Below are 20,299 nucleotides of genomic sequence, written 5' to 3'. Positions count from 1 at the left end.
GGACCTCAGCTGGGGAAAGGCAGCATTCATTCGTAAGCAAGTTGCCCAATGGCACTCAGCTCCTGAGGGGCAGACCTGGTCCCCAACGGTTGGGCTCAGAGCCCCCTTGCCCCACTATGCTTCCCATTGCATACTGAGCTCAGATTGGGTCATCAGAGTGGAGTTTGGTTGGGAAGCCCCCCCCCCCGAGGTGTTATGGTGTCTCCTGTGTTTCACTCTCTGCTCTGGTACCTCAGAAGGGGACAGCTGGAGCCTCAGGGACTTTCCCCAACCTTGAAGATTGATGAGATTGGAAACCTCAAGCAAGCACCTGTCTGTGGTTCAGGTTTAAGTTCCTTTCCAGAACCATGAAGACATTTTTTATATCATCTCTAAACCCTTTCCCATCTTAGCGTCCCAACATCCCGAGGCTCTTTTGACCGTATGTACAGAGTGGGGTGGTCGTATGAACTGGATTAGCTCTCTGATCTACTCAATCCTCCAGCAAAGCCTTGTGTGTCCGCCCAGCGCTGTGTGAGGTCCTGACGCTGGGAGCAGAGGCAGGTCTTCTGTGGTGGGCATGGCACTCATGAGGAGAACTCTGGGCTTGAGTGAGACTGAAAAACAGTCTTAGTGTAAGACAGTGAAGGTTCCAGAAGCTGCCTGGCCCTAAAGTCCAGGTCCCAAGTATAAGGGAACTCAGTGTCCAAATGGAAGGAACATCCAGAAAATTCTCTGACAGGCCTGACTGCCTTCCCTGCTGGTACTGCCTAGATATGTCAGCAGGGGTTTGCCTGGTCTGTACAAAGCTTCTCTCACAGGTCCCATGTTCCTTCCCTTGAAATTTATGGTGCTTTTCAAAACAAGCTCAACTCTCCCATCAGATAACATATTTTTACTTTTGGAACAAAAGGGAAAGCCATCTTTGTTTCCTTGAGATAAAAAGACTTGAACACATTTTTTATACATAAGGTTGTTACTTTCCAGGGGCAGCTTAGAAGGAGCCCCCAGCCCTGCTCCTTGTGGTCAAACGTGTCGTTTACTTAAGAGTGTACTCTGGGGAGTCGATCCACATTATAGGAAATTAAGAGTGGGGTCCAGTTCAAGCACATGGACCAACAGGACCACTGTGCCCAGACTCTATGGTGTTGCAGGGTTCGGAGGGTAAGCTGGCTCCTTTTAAGTCTCTGGCCCATCTTCACCATGAGCCTCTCCCAAGCAGGCTTCCCCAAGAACTGTCTAGGAGACCTCCCTAGGCCAAAAGAAGCAGTATATTAAAATGGTCAAAAGTGAAGCCATCATAGGCCTCTAGATGACAATCAGACCCAACCTTGCCTCTTACTATAATCCTGAACAAGCTACACAAGGCCTTTGCCTCTGTTCCTCACTTTTGAAACAGGCCTTAGAAGGTGGAGATGAATAAGCAGGTAAAGAGCCCAACATGGGCGAATAGCCATAGTGGTGATGTTGGTCACGGTAATGTCCCCAAGCCCTCCCATCTCTGAGCTGTCAGATGTCAGGGGTCATCTAAAGCACCGAGCACTCTGGAATGCCTTCTGAGCTGTCAGAGGTCAGGGGTCATCTAAAACATCGCACTCTAGGATGCCTTCAAGCAGTCGTCTTGGCAGAGGGGAAAAGCGTTGGGTGGCCTTCAACCAACCATCTTCCGGGAGCCCTCACTGGGTCCCTGGCCTAAAGCAAAATGAGAAGCCGCCCCTGGTCCTTTCAGGCCCTGGTCCTGTGCCCGGTTTGGAAGAATGCTTATTCGTACCTCACTTTTATAAGACAGGCAGCCATTTGTAACATCCTGACAGTCCCCCCCCCAAGCAATTGGCTCTCACATGTATAATCCCAGTGATCATACTGACAAACAGCTATAAAATGAGTGACACGGTCCCGGTCGGGGTCTGTCATCAAAGCCAGGGTTCAGCCTCCCATGTGCTGCAGGGACATCCGCCAACTCTAGGCCTTCTCGCCAAGCCAGCCTCCTTTTGTGAGCTGCCCCATTATGGGGAGCCAAATTGCCATGGCAACCCCTGGCCCTGGGCCTCAGCATATCAGGGAGCCCAAGCTTGGCCGTAAGCCACACTTGGCCCACAAGCGCCAGGGGCACCTGCATCTGTCCCCAATGGTGACAGACCCAAGAGACTCTCATATCTATTCTGCGCTCTCTGAACCTGGTCTTCAGCTCAAAGCTAGACCCCCTGCCTGAGGCCAGTGCAAGCCAGAGAACCTAAGTAAGGTGTAGGGATTGATTGACTCTGAGAACCCAGACCCTCGATGCTCAGCAAAATGAAATGCAAACCAAATTGCATCCAGGGGGCCTGTTTTTAATAGTCACAAAAGAAACAGAGGACACTGACCTTGCTATATCCCATTTAACCCAGTATGCCCAATGTTAAAAAAACTGCAAATGAGCTATTTTCCATTTTTTTTAAATCCTCGAAATCTTATATTTCACACCTAGAGACACCTCAGTCTAGACTGGCTACATCTCATAAGCTTAGCTAACACATGCCTAATGGCCACTGGATAGCTTCCAGGCAACAGGATCCCAGATCTGAGGATCTGACCACTAGTCATCAAGAAGGGCTCCTTGTAACATCCCCTTTCACCTTGGGGGTTTTGGTTCATTAAAGACCTTTACTCATAGCAGTGAATCTCTGGGCAAAAGTGTGAAAGGATAGTTTTGGTGGTGGGGTTGCACACTGTACTCCAGAACTGAGATCATCTGGTGTGCAAACCCAGGGTGGCTGTGGTGCTTTGTGTAGGGATGGCCTTTGAGGTCCCCCGTGCTCAAGCCCTGCCCAGTATGGGGCACTCTCCTCCCGCTGCTCCTCTCAGCTCCTTTTCTTGCACCATGTCTGTCTGGACACTGCCATGCTTCCTGCCTCTGAAACTATAAGACAGACCCAATTAAATGTTGTCTTTTATAAGAGTCACCATGGTCATGATGTCTCTTCACAGCAATGAAACCCTAACCACAGTGGCACTGATGAACGTCTCTGGGAAGGAATGCTCAGGCTGCCTTCCAATGCCACCTCTGTGTTACACCTGACAGCACACTGTGCTCATAGTGGCTTTACTCTCCATCTGGGAGCCAACCAGACGACCCCCGTGGGGTCAACAACTCAGTGGGTGGGAGAAGGCCCATGGCACTTGAAGTTCCTTTTGTGCACTCTGGAGAAGGAGAGGGTGTTATCAGCAGGGGTTAATGCTGCAGAAATAGAAAAGAGAGTCAGCCAGGGCTGAGTGGAGGGGAGAAGGAAAAAACCCTGTAGGTAGCTGTGACCTTTAGGAATTATAGTTCAGTCTGAACAGAAATGGACTCCCACACTCTCTGACAGTTTTCCAGAATCAAACATGACTTAGCACCATGTGTACACGGGAGTCTGGCTGGTGGGATTACTTATATAATATGAAATAATATGAATGAACGGTTGCCATGTGTGGTGACACATCCTGATATCCTAGTGCTAGGGATGCTGTGAGTTCGAGGCCAACCTAGGCTGCATAGTAGCAAGACCCTGAGAAGAAATAAAGTCTAAATTCCTCATTCATTTAGCTACCTTCTGGGTTCAACGTCAGACCCCTGGGGCAGCAAGAAACACAGATGAGAGGAACTGGCTTTGTACGCTGAAGAGAGCAGTTTATGCAACTGCTTTTAAAAACATTGTCATACCACCATACCTTAAACCATTTGAGTTCATTTCATACCCTTTAGACTGGTCTTTAGTGCCCTTTGATAACGTTTTATCCAGTCCAGCATAGATATATTTGAAATCTACAAAATTCTCTTTAAAACAAATGAACCAGCATTCAGAAACAACTTAATCATTGGGTGGGTTTGGACAAGTCTGTTAACTTTCTGAGCCTTAGTTTTCTTATCACGTCTCTCCATGGTGTGGCATGAGAAGATGAGAGATACGCGTAAAACATCCCACCTGGAGGCTTTGACTCTCTGAAGAAAAGTTTTTATTGCTTTCTACTTGGTCCAAATGGGCTTTGAAGAAAAGGTGAGATGTAGCATTTTTTGCTAATGGTGTGACTGAATCTAGTCACTAATATTTCCATGGCTTGCCACTGTGAACATCTGCTCTCCTTCAGCAAGCAGAGGTCAGGAGGCCTTCTCCGTCTTGCATCCAAGTCATCCTGACCATGATTGCCCAACATCACCATGGCAGGAGACAAAAGAGCCTACCTCAACCAGGGAGTAAAATATCACCTCCTCTCTCTGTCCATTTCCCAGAAATTTACCTATCTAAAAGTGTCAATCTTCAACTATCAGAGGGTATACTAAACCAAACGTGAGAAGGTGAGGGTTTGTAAAGAACATTTGTAAAAATGAAAGCAGAGGACCTGTCTCCTTAAGAAATCTCATTAATCAATAAAAATAAGTGTCCCTGTAGTCCATGAGGGCGGGGATCTTATCCTTGCTACAGTGTATCCCTAGCACTTCCCATCGTCTCCAAAAGAATGAACGAGTGAATGAATGAATGAATGAATGGGCCTGTCAATCAGGGTTGCCAGGCAGCTTTCTAAAAAGAGAAACACAGGTGTCCAATTCCCATGTGAATAAAATACAAATACTGAAATATCACTTTCCGTCCTCAAATTGGCCCTCTGAGAAACAATGGCAGGAAGTGCTGTTGGTGAGAATTCAAGGGCACAGATTTAACTTTTCTGCTGCTGACAGAGATGCGCTTAGCTCCCCTACAAGCAATCTGACAGTGCCCAAAGCTTTATTTCTGAGGCAAAAAGAACCACTCTGACCCAATAATTCCACTCACAGGTATTCGTCCTGTAGAAATAATTAAAGGCTTTTGCAGAGATGTTCATGGCTTACTGGGTTGTTTTTTTTTTTATGTTATATGTATGAATATGTTACTGGCATGTAAGTCTAATGTATCACTCCCATACCTGGCGCCCATGAAGAACAGAGAAGGAGGTCAGATATCCTGGAACTGGAATTACAGATGCTTGTGAGGCTCTATGTAATTGCTGGGTATGGAGCTTGGGTCTTCTTTAAGAGCAAGAAGTACTCTTAACCATCAAGCTATCTCTCCAGGCCCCTGTGGTCCACTATTGAATAAAATAACAATGGTCTAGCAGGCTGGCATAGTCCCATTTGTAAAGTTTCTTAGTTAATTCTTATTGAGAGTAACCACCATCAGGGATAAATCAGTAGAAACTAACTTACTGACCATCAGTGTCCTATGCCTAAACCAGACATTGTAGCCATTCAAAAGTACATGATGTCTGATGGTGTTATTTTTAAGATGTGTTTATTTACTTGTTTTATGTGTGCACGGCCCCTAAGTGTGCACCTGCATATGCAGGTGTCTGCAGAGACCAGAAGAAGTCATCAGATTCCCTGTAACTAGAGTTTCAGGTAATTCTAACCACTTGGTGTGTGTTCTGAGAGCCAATCCCGGGCCCTCCGAGCAGCGAGGTCTCATAAGCACAGAGCCACCTCTCCGGCCGCATCGTGGTTTTTTAACATTTAAATCCAACTCGCTGTCTAAATATTTTTCACCAAGTGAGGATAAGTAGATCTAGCTTCAGTCAGTGACATCCCCAAGCGAGTCCACAAAAGGAATCGAGAAACAAGATTTGGCTGTTGTATCCCAGAATGGCAGTTCTCGGTGTACCCGCCCCCCTTTCAAAGGTCCTTTTCCTTGTCCCCCTGTGCAGAAAGAGAGGCAGAATGTACCACCACCGGGCTAGCGAGAGCTGTGTTGACATACCTGTCTGCTTGACTTAACCTCTCCCGGCAGGAGCAGTTTGAGTTAGTGCTACACATAACGGATGTGTTTGTTTTCCCCACAGATAATCGCTTACCAGCCATATGGAAAGTCTGTGGACTGGTGGGCGTACGGCGTGCTCCTGTATGAGATGCTAGCTGGGCAGGTAATATTTCACTACATGTTTGTGTGTGTGTGTGTGTGTGTGTGTGTGTGTGTGTGTGTGTGTGTATGTGTATGCGTGTGTTGCTGTCACCTTCACCCAACCAAAGGCAGGGGGGGGAAGGGGGGCAGCACAAGGTGACCAATGTTGCTCCAAACCTCTGACCTGGGGAGTGAGGGAGTAAAGTTCCGAAGAGCAGATGATCATCTCCTGATCATAAAAACTCCAAGTGGGAGGTAGCAGTCTGGAGTGTGGACACGGTGGCCACCTTGTTGTGTCCCTTGCAAATTGATGACTGTAGTGGCCGCTGTGAGTTTTTCAGACCCGGGACAGGGTTATAGTCCCTACGACTTGGTCAACAAAGACCATCCCAGCTGTTGTTTATGACTTATTTATGAAAGGATGAAGAAGCTAGTGAAACTCACTGTTAGACTCCCCCTCCCCATCTATCTCGCCATTGGTGATCACTTCCACTAAAGTCTGGTGAGGCCAAACTTCCATTAGGAAAAGGCAAATTAAGTTTCACGTCTGATGAGGCTTTTATCTGAGAACGGAGTTGCATTGCCTAGCATAGCACTGCCCCGTGTAATGGCTTCCACACCTGAGCCACTGCTTTGATAAACAGCCTCTAGAACTCAGTGGCTGCCTCACACTCTCCTAAAGTCCTTTGCAGCTGGCAGAGGTCAGTGCTCTCCCATCCTTTCTCTTTTCCCTGGCTGAAGGCCTTAGAGTCGTCCACTGGCACCTCATTTCAGCCAGCGACGAAGAGAGAGTGAGGGACAGTCGTGGGGAACATTTTAGAACCAGGCCTAAGTGGTGGCTGTTACTCCTGCCTATGTGGCACAGGCCACTCGACTCCCCTTGACTGCAGAGAGGGCCAGGAGGCAGAGCTGTCTGAGAGCTTGACTGGAGGCAGTGGGTTTGGCGAACCCTTGAGGGACTTCTGACTTTATCCCTGCTTTGTCACTTTTCCTGTGGTTGTGACATGACATCATGACCAAAGCGACTTATGACAGAAAGCGTCCAATTTGGGGTTCACAGTTCCAGAGGGTCAGAGTCCATGACCATCATGGTGGAGAGCATGGCAGCAGGTAGGCAGGCGTGGTGCTGGAGAAGACGCTAAGCACTCACATCGTTACCTACAAGTGAGAGGCAGAGAGACAGGGAGCTAACTGAGAATGAAAAGGCCCACCCCCCGTCACACCTACTCCAGCAAGGCCACACCTCCCAATCCTTCCCAAACAGTTCCACCAAGTATCCAAACATAGGAACCTATGGGGGTCACTCTCATTCGGGTCACCACAAAACCCAACTCTCTTTTTTTTTTTTAACTCCTACAACTCTGAGGTAGTGCTGGGGACCTTGACCTTAGAGGCAAGAACCTTAATAATCAAGAAAGGACAGACGTACCCATGCTGAGCAGCAGACACATATGTTTCTGGGGACAAAATGCCTAGCATTCTGAGATGGTACATTGGTTGGCTATAATTTATTTGCACACTGAATGCTTCCTATGTATAGTGAAGATAGAACAGACAGAAATCCTCACCTTCACAAAGCTCACAGCTCAGGGAAGGAGAGAGAGAACAGACTAATTAGACAGTGAAAATATGTTAGTGATAAACTAAGAGGAGAAAGCATGTAGCCCTGGTTAGGAAGTGGAAGGGAAGCCACCAGCGCTGGATGTAGTAAAATAGAGAAAGCCAGAGGTCTCTGGCCATGTGAACACAGTTGTCACCTCAAGACTTTTACTCTAGGACAGGAAGCCTGTCCTTTATGTCTCTGTCATCATGTCGTATCTAGTAGATAGTAAAACTTTGTTTAGCTATGGCGAAATGCAAACACTTGCCTACATTCAGTCAGTATTCCTGTATGCTGTCAAGATTTGAGTGTCGTGGAAAGAGTAGTTTGTTTGTTTGTTTGTTGGTTTGTTTATTCAGGTCCCCCACCCCCCAATCTGAGAATTCCTCTTAGGTGTGATGCCTTAGTGTATAAGCACCGAAAAGCAGGTTATATAGGCTGACTGTCTGTGGCACTCAGATGGGGCAACACAGGTCACTTATGCTCAAAGCCAATTTCCCCTCCTGAAAATTTCGACAACAAAATTTGACTGTGAATTGCCAGACACCTGGGGACCTTGCTGACCATGCTGGCAATGTGCAGTCTAGCTCCCTGCCCCCTTAATCTTGAGGCCAGAAACCAAGCCCTGCCCTCATTGTGAGCCTCGTTGGATCTGCCAGCCAGCAAAATCAGCTGACCAGAGATACACCCTGGGCTTCCATTTCCCAAGAACATCCATGCCTTCACTTCTTATTGGCTGATGGAAGACTAGGGTTTCAGAAGAGCCAGCAGTGAGGTCCTATCTTCCTCCTCTCCTTTCTTCCCTTCTTTCCCCCTCTTTTCTTCCTTCCCACCTACCTGCCAGCCTTCCTCCCCAGGATTTCTCAGGCTGCATCCCCTAGTGAGGAGCCCAAAAAGTAAGTCTCCCTAGGCCCTTGTGGTGACAGAAGACCAAAGGCATGGTAATGTGCAGTTGGCTTTGGCTCATAGTTGGGAGGGCCCCCTCAGCAGCAGACACCAGAGACAGCTGCGCACATTGCATCCCAATCAGGAAGCTGGGAGAGATGGATGCTGCTGCCATCCCACCTCTCTGGTCAGTCCTGGGCCTCAGCCCATGGAATGTGGACACCCACATTTATGGTGGACCTTCACACCTCACTTAACCAAATCTAGAACTCTGCACAGGCATTCCCGGGCTTTCGTTACCATGGTGATTCTGAATCTCATCAAGTTGACAGGATGAACCATCACAGGCCTTGTATGTAGAGCCTGGATAAATGAACCATCACAGGTCTTGTATACGGACCCCAAGGAGGAGTCCAGACCTTCCAAGGAGGTGCCTCTCATCCCTGTTCCCATACCTGGAGCTTCCGGAAACCTTCCGGCCTATTTTCCATGCTGCCTCTCGGCCACTTGGCATGCCTTGCGTGCATCCGCCAAAGTCTATTTTGAAAAGGATGATAATCCTCCAAACTGACACCGGCAAGGTTTCCAACATGCTGGTGCCTTGCTGGGCACAGGCCACAACCTCTGTTCCATACAGCTCTACCCAGCTGCCGACAAGGAGCAAACGCTGTCCCAGTAGAGCCTAGCAAAGTGAAGTGAATTCCTGGTGAGTCTACAACTTGTCCACGGGTGTCACTCAATACACACAGCCCCTCGCAGTCACAGGGACACGGCGACAAGAGCAGATCGACGCAGGGACTCAGGAGGAAGACTGATGGGGAGCTCATCCAAGGGATCAGACACTACATTTGTCTTCCTTAACTACAGAAGGCTAACGACGGGCAGGGAAAGGTGGCTGTTTGCAGTTTTATATGCCTTCAGCTTGTCAGTTGTCAGCAGCCAAATGGAGCCATTAAGTCTGAATAGCCTGAGTCTGTATCCGGTTTCTGAATGGCCTGACAAACATAATTGCTTAGGCAGGGGCATTAACGGTGCCTATGTGGCCCTCTGATGAGCTCACTGCGGCTCCAAGTGTTCACAGTATTTGTCACAAGGGGACTGGCCCTCTCGTCTGTGTCCTTCCCCTTCCATAGACATTTATCTGTACCGGACGCTTCATCTCAGTAATTGGAGCTTCGGCCCAAATGGTCCACGTGTGTCCCTCTCCCTTCTCCCTGGGTCCTTAGCAGTCTGCAAAGCAACATGGCAGGGCCCTCTTCTACTGCCTGTTAGAAAGCGATTCAGGATGCATTTTGTACTGTGGGAGCCATCACTCCGTTCGCCTGATGAGAGCTGAGAGCTCTCCAGTGGGGCGTGGGGCTCAACACGTTCAGAAAATTCTCTTTACACAAGCCCGAGACTTGTTAATGGGGAGCTGAGCTCGGAACACTGTGTCCAGATTTGCAGACATTTAAAAATAGCTGTAGGAATGGGGATGGTAGGGGAGAGAGGCACTCTGAAACGGTCACATACTAAGTACCTAGGCAGCAACTCTCCCCACACTGTGGGAGCTGGCATTACTAGAAAGGAAGGTGGATGTAATTATAACCTGGCACCACGGACCTGCCTCCAGCACCAAGGCCTGCGAGTGGGTAATTATCGGTAAAGAGGCCCCCAGGGTGAGCTTGAGAGTCCTAGCAAGAACACAAACATATTCGCATCCTTTGCTTCATAATCCCACACCCAGGACGCTGTTCCTCAGAAGTAATTCAGAGGAAAAAAGAGTCAGCATGCAGAGTGTTTCTACTAGCATTTGTTATCAAAACGTGTTTCTCAGAGTGATTGTTAACACAGCCAAGGACCCATGAATCCATTTGAAGAGATCTTGGTGGCTCTTGGGCTCTGAATGGGAATACTGCTGTCTACCAAGAAAAATGTGTTTGCAACAGTCAGAAAAAAAAATACAGATAGTATCTTATTTGAAATATAAGAAAACCCAAGAATCCATGGGAAAAAATAAAAGGATATTTGTAAATACGACAGGGAAACTATACCTATGAAGTATCTGTAATATGGCTACTTAAGAATTGAACAAGAGGGCCTGGTGGTGGTGGTACACACCTTTAAGTCCAGAACTCAGAAGACAGAGGCAGAGGCAGAGGCAGGCAGTTATCTGAGTTCGAGGACAGCCAGGGCTACTCAGGGAAACCTTGTCAATAAAATAAGACGAAATAAAGTACAATAAAATAAAATCAAACAAAAGCCCTCACCATTCCAGATGCTACTAGCAAGAACTGCACAATGACGATGCCAGTTGGCCTCCATCGTGTGTGAGGGAAGTCACATAGGACTCCACCCCTAGATGAACTTATAGGTGATTAAAACTGCTGAGAGAGGGAGTTAGTCTTCCCTAGAGATAAGCACCCTACATGATTACTCACACATGGCCAGCCCAAGATGTATCCACATAACCAACAGTGAATGGGCTCAGCAGCCTGAATTTACACATTTATTCCTATACATACATGCATTCATACACATACATACATACATACACACACGCATACACATACATATATATACACACGCACACACATACATACATTTATGGTATTATCCTGAAATCTGTAATAGTAGTTGTGTCTGTACGCGTGTGTGTACATGTGTATGACGGTATGAATGTGTATGTAAGGGTTGCATGTGCATGTGTTTATATGTATTATAGTGGCCAGAAGTTGCCACAGGTCTCTTTTTCAGTTACTTTCCACCTTCTCTTTTAGACCAGTTTCCCGTGGAATCTGGAGGTTACTGAGTAGCCTAGCAAGCCTATCTAGGGGGATCTCCTGTGTCTATCCCCCAGTGCTGAAATTATCGGCATGCACCACCATGCTCTACTTTAGAAAAAATATATCCTGGGGTCCAAATTCAAGTCCCCATGTTTGCATGGTGTTCACTCTGTCAACTGAGCCATTTCCCTACGCCATCATAGTTTTGAATAAGGAGTTAAAGGCCTACAAAGAATGTAGCCTATCTTGACTCAAAACCCTAGAATACTATACTAGGAGGTGACTGGCAGATGGCTGGGAATTGAGCCTATGCCCCACCCACCTCCAAGACACCATTTATCCTTCAGAGAACAAACACACTTACCTTAAATTCAGACTACACAATGCTCCTGGCAGGGTGCATTTCACATCCCAGATTAGAACATAGCATGTTTGTCTTAGTTGTGAACACCTTGGCAAAGCTCAAACTCCCTCCTGGGTTCCTCATTAGGGGAGATGAGGTGATGGGTGGATGTCTGACAAAAGGTATGGGTGTGTTAGCGGGCTGGGTGCCACTGTCACTCTTGGCTGGCACAGCCCTACTCCAGCACGGGCCATCTGCAGCTGCACTCCCCCGCCGACCTACCTTGTAGATGCCAGGTTTCATCTACACATCATGGCAGGCCCTGCCCATCCTGCCCTGACTAATTCATAGCCAGACTCATTCCTTCTCCTCACCCACGTGCCTGCCAACACCACATCACAGGTGCTTTTTTTTTTTTTTTTTTTTTTGGTTCTTTTTTTTGGAGCTGGGGACTGAACCCAGGGCCTTGCGCTTCCTAGGCAAGCGCTCTACCACTGAGCTAAATCCCCAACCCCCACAGGTGCTTTTAAAGCCAGGTATTTGCAACCAGAAAAGGGGCTCTTCGTTTACACTCAGAGAGGAGAGAGAGAGAGAGAGAGAGAGAGAGAGAGAGAGAGAGAGAGAGAGAGAGAGAGAGAGAAATGAAGGGTCATGGCTCACAGAAACTACATTCCCCCCCATGGCCAGCCCAAGGGGAGGGCTCCTTATACACTTGGCCTCTTTCCCTCAGAGCACGTGGCTCTCCTGCCCTGGACCCATGCCCAGTTCCCCTTCAAAGCTCTCTACCAGCGAAGCCGCTGCCATCTTTATGTTAAACTGAAGGTTGGTTGTACCAAAGATGATATTCAGGGACTTCCATAAGTCCAATCCTCCTGGGCACATCCCATCAGAGTGAGTGTGAGAGAACAGTTCCCTCAGGGTAAAAGACACAATGGAGACACCACTAGAAGGGCATTTTGGACACAGACTGTTTCCGTGGTCTCCTTACAACCCCTCCCAAGAGCTACCTCTGCCTCAGGAACAACTGTAAGCTCCCCTCCTTGAGCTTCTTCCAGATATTACCCGCTGGGCTCTGAACTAGTCAGAAATCTCATCATGGGAGCTGCTGTGTAACGGCCATTCAAGTGTAGGCATCCAGCCGAGAAACAGAGTTCCACGTTCCATGCGGTCCTCAGTGTGGTTTCTCAGCATGGTGATTGTAAGCCCACTAGAAGGGACGAAGGACATAATCTAAAAGTCAGCTCCTGTCAATTGCCACCAAGCAGACTACCAGTCATGTCCGGTCAGAAGGGCTCCTGTTCCTCTCTGCCCCTAGCCTGAAGTTCCCTTCACCTCAAGGCAAAAAAAGCATTCTCTGCACCACACCACACTCATACATACATACCCTCTAAACACAAAACCATCTGCAGCCTGGCTCCTTCATAATTAGATTTTTAGCACATAATTACAAGATTAATGGATTAATTATAATTTATTTGCAAACCACTAAACGTATTACTCCAAACCATTTTCCCTAAAGATTATCTTGTGTGGCCCAGCGTAAGATAATGAAAGAGACCGTTAAAAAGCGGGAACAGCACAACCAGCAGCCTAATTAAGGATAATCACATCAGCCCCCATGTTCACCAAGCTAACCTTGCCGCCTGCGGTGTGTGGGGAAGCACGGTCCATTTCTTCTCACAGATCTCTCAGTGCAGCCCTGGTAATGTGCTACTCCTTCCGTTTCCCCCTTCTTTGTCTGGGACAGCCTCCGTTCGATGGCGAAGACGAAGATGAACTGTTTCAGTCTATAATGGAGCACAATGTGTCCTACCCCAAATCCTTGTCCAAGGAAGCTGTCTCCATCTGCAAAGGGGTGAGTACATCCGGTTTCTTCTCTGGTGGTCAACCAAGATAACTGGCAGGGGAAATACCCTTTCCATACCTGATGCTGTTTCTGAGACAAGGTCTTGCTCTTTTGCTTGGCCAGCTCTGAACTCCCTATGTAGCCCAGGCTGGCCTTGAATTTGCAATCCACTCCCTTAAACCTCTCAAGTGCTGAGATCACAGGCGTGTACCACCATGCCCGGCTTCCTTTCCCGGCCTTCTAAGAAAGACAATGGGACAATCACAAATGCTTGCTGCTGCAAAGCTTGGTGGCACGCAGGGCACAGAGGGACAGAACAGACTCCCATCCCAGTCCTGTCCAAACATCCTGATTCATTCTGAATCTGTGCATTTCAGTCCCCTGTCCACCTCATAGCATTGCAGTGGGGTTGGGGAGTCATCAGAATTAGCCATAGCTCAGTCAATAACATGTTTGCCATGTACACATGAAGACCTGAATTCGGTCCCCACACCCTACACAAACCAGCCAGGCAGGCTGGCGTACACTGTTGAGGTAAAGGCAGGAGGATCTGTGGCTCACTGGCCGGCCAGCCTAGCTCCAATCCATGTGTCCAATCCAAGGAGGAATGATACCCAAGATTGGCCTCTACACATAGGCAGACACACACCATCTGTCTTCCACACATGTACTCATACATACATATATACACAAATACACACAAGTAAAGAAATAATCACAGGCCCTTGGGGGAGTGCTAATTCTCACATCCCTGACAGAATTAATCCTTTCTCTCTTAAGGTATACATATTAAAAAGGGGTGCAGACCCTCCATGGACGTATCAATTAGTCTTCACAGAATGGATGCATGCATGTAACTGTACCCTGGTCCAAAGACAGAACTCCCTATTCCCCCACCCCAAGATAATCAGTATTGACTACACAGATTAAGCTTGCCTGTCCTGGCCTTTGCACAGGTGGGATTCCTCAGTGTGTGCCCCAGGCCTGGCTCTTTACCCAGCAGGGCACAGTAAATGTGGCCACATGGCTGTGTGTGGCCATGTTTCCTTCTGATGCATTGCTACACGTTTTTTTGCTGTGTGGACATTGAACTGTCCATCCCTCTATTCCCCTCAGTGAGGAGGGCGCTTGCATTATTTCTGCCTTGGCTAGAGGCTATTATAAATAGAACTGTTTTGAACCTTCTGGGTCCTTGGCCAGCTTTCTTTTCAGGGAAATGCTAGCAACTTAACTGGTGGTGGCGGACTTAATTTGTCTTTAGTCGTCATGATTTAAGTCACAAAATTCCCCTTTAAATGTATCAAAAGAGAGTGCACCACACTGTTTCCTATTTAATGTGTTTGAAGGTCAAGGCTAAGCTGCCAGTGGCAGCTGGGGAGCTCCTGCCATGAAAGAGCCCAGGGTTGACACTGCCCTCCCACATCGGATACCTAGAAATGGACTACTTGTTGTCTTTGCTACAATGTATATTTTCCTAACCCATGAGCCTGATATTTTAATCCGGGTGATAAAGAGGAATGCGAAGCTTGCTACATACAGCATTTGTGTCCTGCAGGCCTTCAGTACTCTCAGCACACATGATTTTTCATGATCTCATGGTTTAGTTGTTTTTTTTTTTTTCTAAAATCAGGCATTCATGTAAATAATGTGAACTTCTCTTCTTCCCTCCCTCCATGCCCTCCCAGTTTTCCCCCCTTCCCCTTTTGGCAGTGCTAAGGATTGAACCTAGGGCTTTATCCCCTGTAAAGGTGACTCCTTACTACTGTGACATATCCCCAGCTTCCCTGCTCCCATCTACATACAAGGATGCCAGGTTCAAAAAGTACGGGATACAAGCAGATGCCGGTTTGAATTTCTCTCCCATTCCGTCCTCGGTTCCAACTGCTTCCTTACTGTGAAAATCACTGCCCGGAGGCCACATTCGCCACCCCACATGTGTGTTTCTTGGTGGACTTCCAGAGCCTCCTCCAGAGGCAGGGCCATCTATTGGGAGGCAGAGCTGGCCGGGGAAGATTCTGTCACTCATCTGTTTCTTTGTCTCTTTCTCTCTCTAGCTTATGACCAAACACCCTGCCAAGCGGCTGGGCTGCGGGCCCGAGGGGGAAAGGGATGTCAGAGAGCATGCCTTCTTTAGGAGGATCGACTGGGAGAAGTTGGAGAACAGGGAGATCCAACCGCCATTCAAGCCCAAAGTGGTGAGTCCAGAGAGGCAGGCCAATACCCTTAGCTCTGTGTCCCTGATACCAGACATGGCCCTCCCTTCCCTTTCTCTGGGAGATAGGAGGCCAGTGACCCTAACCTTGGCAGAGTAAGGGAAATGTCTCCCCAGTCACCAGCTCAAGACTGTGCATAATCCTAGAATTTGATGGCCGTGGTTCCACTGCCTTTACAGAGTAAAGACAGAGGACGGGCTCTCACCCTCTTGAGGATGGCCACAGAATACTCAGGCCATTGGCCAGCAGTCTGCTCTGAACACCGGGGATACTGTACCTACAGAGCTTTCCTTGTCTGATCCTTGACAGGACTCTGAAATCTATCTCCTAAATCTGCCTGCTGCCCCAGCCCTCCCCTCATCCTGCCTCACCATGGGTCCTGAAGCATCCCTAAATCTCCACCATCCCACAGGGAGAAGCCGAACACAGTTCCCACAGTGGCTTCTACATAAGCTGTGTGGAGTGGGTGGCCACCACCAGTGCCAGCACTGCTGGCTTCATTCATCCACTATGTGTCCCCACATCTAAAATTCTACTTAACCCATTATATGACAGCCTGGTTCCCGGCGCTTTTCGAACATCAGTTTACATAATTCTCCCAGCACCCCTGTGAGACAGACGGACGTGATTGTCCCAGCTCTGCGTTTGAGAGCGCCAAAACACATAGAGGCTGAATAGCTCACTAGAAGACATTGCTGGCAGATGCTGGAAGGATGGGTCAGGGTCCTTTCCACTAGACTGATGGTGACAGCCCTACAGCTGCTTCTGTTAGTGAGTGGCAGCCAGTGTGTCCCTTCTCAAGGTTTCTGTTCCCAGAACTAAACTAAACTGAGTATTTTTACGACACCCCGCCTGCCGATCCTCAGTACCCAGGACATCTGCCCAGAGCCACCCCTTCCAAGTCTCACTCAGCCCTACTGAGCCTCTGCCCTGGTGCACTCAGATACTGTAAGGCAAGCTGCCATCGTCCGTGGCCAGTGTTTCCGCTCTGCCGGGTCAGCCCCCACCTGTCTCTAACCAACCTGCCCGAGCTGGCCAAGGGGACCCCTGTGGTGGCAGAATTGCTGAGTGGAGCAGCAAATCCACCCTCAGATGTGCCCATGTGTCCTCTGTGCCAAGAATAACACTGGCCGTGGCGAGCCCGCTGGACTTCATTCCCTTCAGACATTTTTAGCACAGACCGAAGACAAACTAAAATTAATCAGGTCAATGACTCCCCCCAGCTTCTTCTCCACCGATCAAAAAGAATGCAGGGACAGAAGCCAGGCCGTGGAGGAGACACAGTTCAGGGAGGAGTGAGAAGCAAGCGGGGTCTGATGCTTTGTTTTGTCATAAGGCAAAAGAGTCCAAGCAGAGAGAGACAGGCATGAGGGAGTTCTAGGTCACATGCAGGGCAGTGAAGAGCCACCCCTGAACTCAGTCCCCACCTCACAGCCAGGCCACAGACACAGAGCAGCCACCTCCTAACCTCAGGTGAGGAGGAGCATGCAAGGGTCCCTAGGGTGCAATCTGATGGCATGGCTCAGAGCTGGTATGGAAATGCCACACCAAGAAGAGTTCCGGGGTCAAAAGGTCATTTAGGACAGAGGAGAGCAGCTTAGTCAGAGCCACGGTATGGTTAGCACAGGGGTAGTGGGGAGAAAGGACTGCAGACAGAAGCTCCTCTGGGATGTGGTTTCCCAGCTTCCTCAGTGAAGCATGCCTCACTGGTCCACAGCTAAATGCAAACTCAGAGGAGTCTGCAGGAAAAAGAAAAGCAACAGGTAGTTCAAAGAGGGGTGAACAACATGGACCTTTCTGTTGTAAACACCCAGGCAATGTGGCTGCCACAACCTCTGACTTTGCCCATGTCCCCACATTCAGCCCAGCTTTGAGGGCCCAGGGAACCCCCACCCCTGAGCAGTCCTGGCAGGCCTGCCTAACAACCTTGTCTTCGGGGCTTCCTGGTGGGTTTCTAACAAGCCCTGGAGACTCAATTTTCCTGAGACCTGCAGGATTAAAGGCCATTAGCTGTTCTCTGGTTTGTACTGGCCCGGATTCCATGGAATTAAACCTTCACTTGTTGTCAAGTAGCAGCTGTGGACTGCCAGCGCTCACAGTACTAGCCGGCTGCTTCTGGGCATCTCGTCTGTGCTTATAGATTCAGGAGTCTCTCATCTTTGGGTTTGTTTGCTTTTTGTTGGTGGGTTTTTTCCCCCTACTTCTTAACTCTTATAACTCTGAAGAAAAATGATTCCAGAATCACTGGTTCCGGGCTAGGAGGGGAGAGACTTTACACAGCAGGGCAAACATGGAACTGACCTATAGGAATCAAGGTTCCCTACGTATACAGTCTGATCATCGTCTTTGTTTTATCAGTTAAGTAACAACTTAAGTAACCCTTAAATTAACCTTTAGACCAAAGTGTCACACAAAGCATGAGGTGCCACAGCAAAAGACCCTTTATGGTGTATCCTATCAGCAAGTTCTATACAGGGCTCTCCATTTCCTGCCATCATTAAAGTCAAGACCCACAATGGGGCCAGCCATTTGTGTGCAGCAACTCATACAAGAGAGCAATGAACAAGAGTGGTGAGTATCAAACACAGGGACACTCTTTCCTGTGGTATCAGCAGCAAAGGAAGTTTTTGGCCTACAGTGACCAGTGATGAGGAGAACTAGCCCTCAAGAGAGCCATGTCTGTCCCCCAGAGGCTACCATGTGCCCCTGTGAAGCCAAAATTGTCCCCAGCCAGGGTAGGATTTCCCATGCTAAGTTTTTTAAAGTCAAAATAAAACCAGGCAGTTGAGCTGTCCCAACCCATGTGTGAAGCCACTAGATGACTGTCTCTCATCCTTGTGAGAAAAAGGCCAGCCATCCCAGTCCCAGTGAGCTACTCAAGGAGATGTGCACAGGAAAGATCAGCTGAGCTGTGTTCAGTGTTCCCCATGGCCAATCCGAGTCATTAGAAGAAGCTCTGTCCATAATCAGAAGACTGGGGAAGAAGATGCTGGTCTTTCTCAAAGACATGTGACCTCTGGAAAGGTCCATCTTCAGTCACAGACCTGTGGGGTCAAGCTGGTGAGGAACAAGTCAGCCAGCCCGCTTGGCCATCTAACTCACCAAGGGAAGGATAGTCCCCTCTCTGCTTAGTCTAAAAAGCGAAAGCTCCTAGCTGCCCACTAGGCACTCTGACCACGAGGCATTTCTCCTGGTGTGTTAGTCACACAAATGAAGTAGCCTTCAGTCCATTTCCCTGCCTGAAACCAGTGGCAGTGTGTACAGACACCACGAGCATACAGTTCATTGGTTGTGTTTTCTCTTCTGGTTTTGAGTTCTATCCACTGGCGCACACACACGAAAGCACAATCGCTCCTTTCCAGACAAGCCAGAAATAGCCACTCAACTGGAAGGGATACTAGAGGGAGAGGGTGTTAATCTGCAAAGTCAACACTAAGAACTAAATATTCCTGAATCCACAGGTTGGGGAAGCATTTTCAAAATGGGCCAGTCTCTCAGAGATAGCCTTTCTTGGGAAATTACTATAGTTACTTCATCAAAAGGAAGTAGGGAGAACTAGAATAATTTCCACTGGAGCACTGTTATCCTTAGAGCAAGAGCCAAAGACAGGGAGGCCCGCAGGCATAGGCGTAGGGGACACTGCGATGGTTGGGCACAGACACGGCTCCTTCCCCCACCCCACCACCACGAAGGGAGGCAGCAATAGCGATGCTCACAGGATGGTGGCCGCCTTTGAATGACATCATTAGCTTATTTAGAGCATATAGTGATGGTGTGGGGTTGGCAGCTCTTTTTTTAATTATTTTTGAAAGAATTTCTCAGACTTGTGAAAGAGTTGGGAAGCTGGGCATGGTGGCAGCACTCCAGTAATAGCAGGCTCAGGAGGAAGACACTCTGAACTATGTAGTGAGATCCTGTCTTGAAAAGCCAAAGGCTAGGAGTGCAGCACAGAGGTACAGCATTAGACTGGCTTGCGTAGGGCCCTGGGTTCAATCCCAGCACTGCAAGGAAAAAGGGGCAGGGGGATAATATAAAGAATGTCTACATTACCTAGATCCCCTAGATGTTAAAGTTTTACCATGCTTGCCTTGTCCTCTTTTGATTTGTTCTTTGAACTCATACTCACGTGCACACACACACCTACATGCATATATGTACACATGCACACACACATACTCACACATACACACACGTGCATACATGCATACATATATATACATACATGTACACACGTGTGCACACGCATACATACCTACTCACACACATACATGCATACACGTGCACATGCACACATACTCTCACACACACATGCACTCAGACACACACACATACACACACACACACACACTTTCCTGTACTACTTGAGATTAAGTTGCTGGTGTTATGCTTCTTTAAACATAAATAATTCTGTGCATATTTTCTAAACTTGAGGACATCTTATGGCATGGTGTTCTTTTAATAAGGAGTCTGAGAAGTTACTTGTACAGAGCAGCAGCTTCCCAGGTGAAGGAAGCTGTCTGTAGAGACTGTCTAACTGAGACACTGCCTCTGGCACATCTAATCAGTCCTCTTGAGTGGCAGGCAGGTTTATTTTCCTGGTCTTCCCATTGAGCCAGTAACAGGGATGCTAATTAAAACTGAGATGCTCAAAATTCAAGGAGCCTTGCTGACAATTTAAAAGCACTAGCCATCCTTGGGGACAGAAGGAACAACATCATGGTGTATTAGGGTTTGACTTAAGCCTTTAAATTTTTCTCCATCTTTCACTGGTGAATTTGAA

The 20,299-nt window shown here is 48.2% G+C and overlaps 1 protein-coding gene across 3 annotated transcripts in view; it reads left to right on the top strand.

Moving 5' to 3' along the window:
- The window catches only part of Prkca (protein kinase C, alpha), a 398,627-nt gene that overhangs the window by 365,397 nt on the left and 12,931 nt on the right, over positions 1-20,299 (top strand). For all 3 annotated transcript variants that reach the window (XM_017597006.3, XM_039085211.2, NM_001399299.1), the window contains 3 exon segments: positions 5,809-5,889; positions 13,208-13,315; positions 15,361-15,501. In XM_017597006.3, coding sequence (XP_017452495.2) covers positions 5,809-5,889; positions 13,208-13,315; positions 15,361-15,501 — 330 coding nt within the window.

This window comes from Rattus norvegicus, chromosome 10 (assembly GCF_036323735.1).
Source record: "Rattus norvegicus strain BN/NHsdMcwi chromosome 10, GRCr8, whole genome shotgun sequence".
NCBI classification, from domain to species: domain Eukaryota; kingdom Metazoa; phylum Chordata; class Mammalia; order Rodentia; family Muridae; genus Rattus; species Rattus norvegicus.
This window is presented reverse-complemented; position numbering and strand designations above follow the sequence as displayed.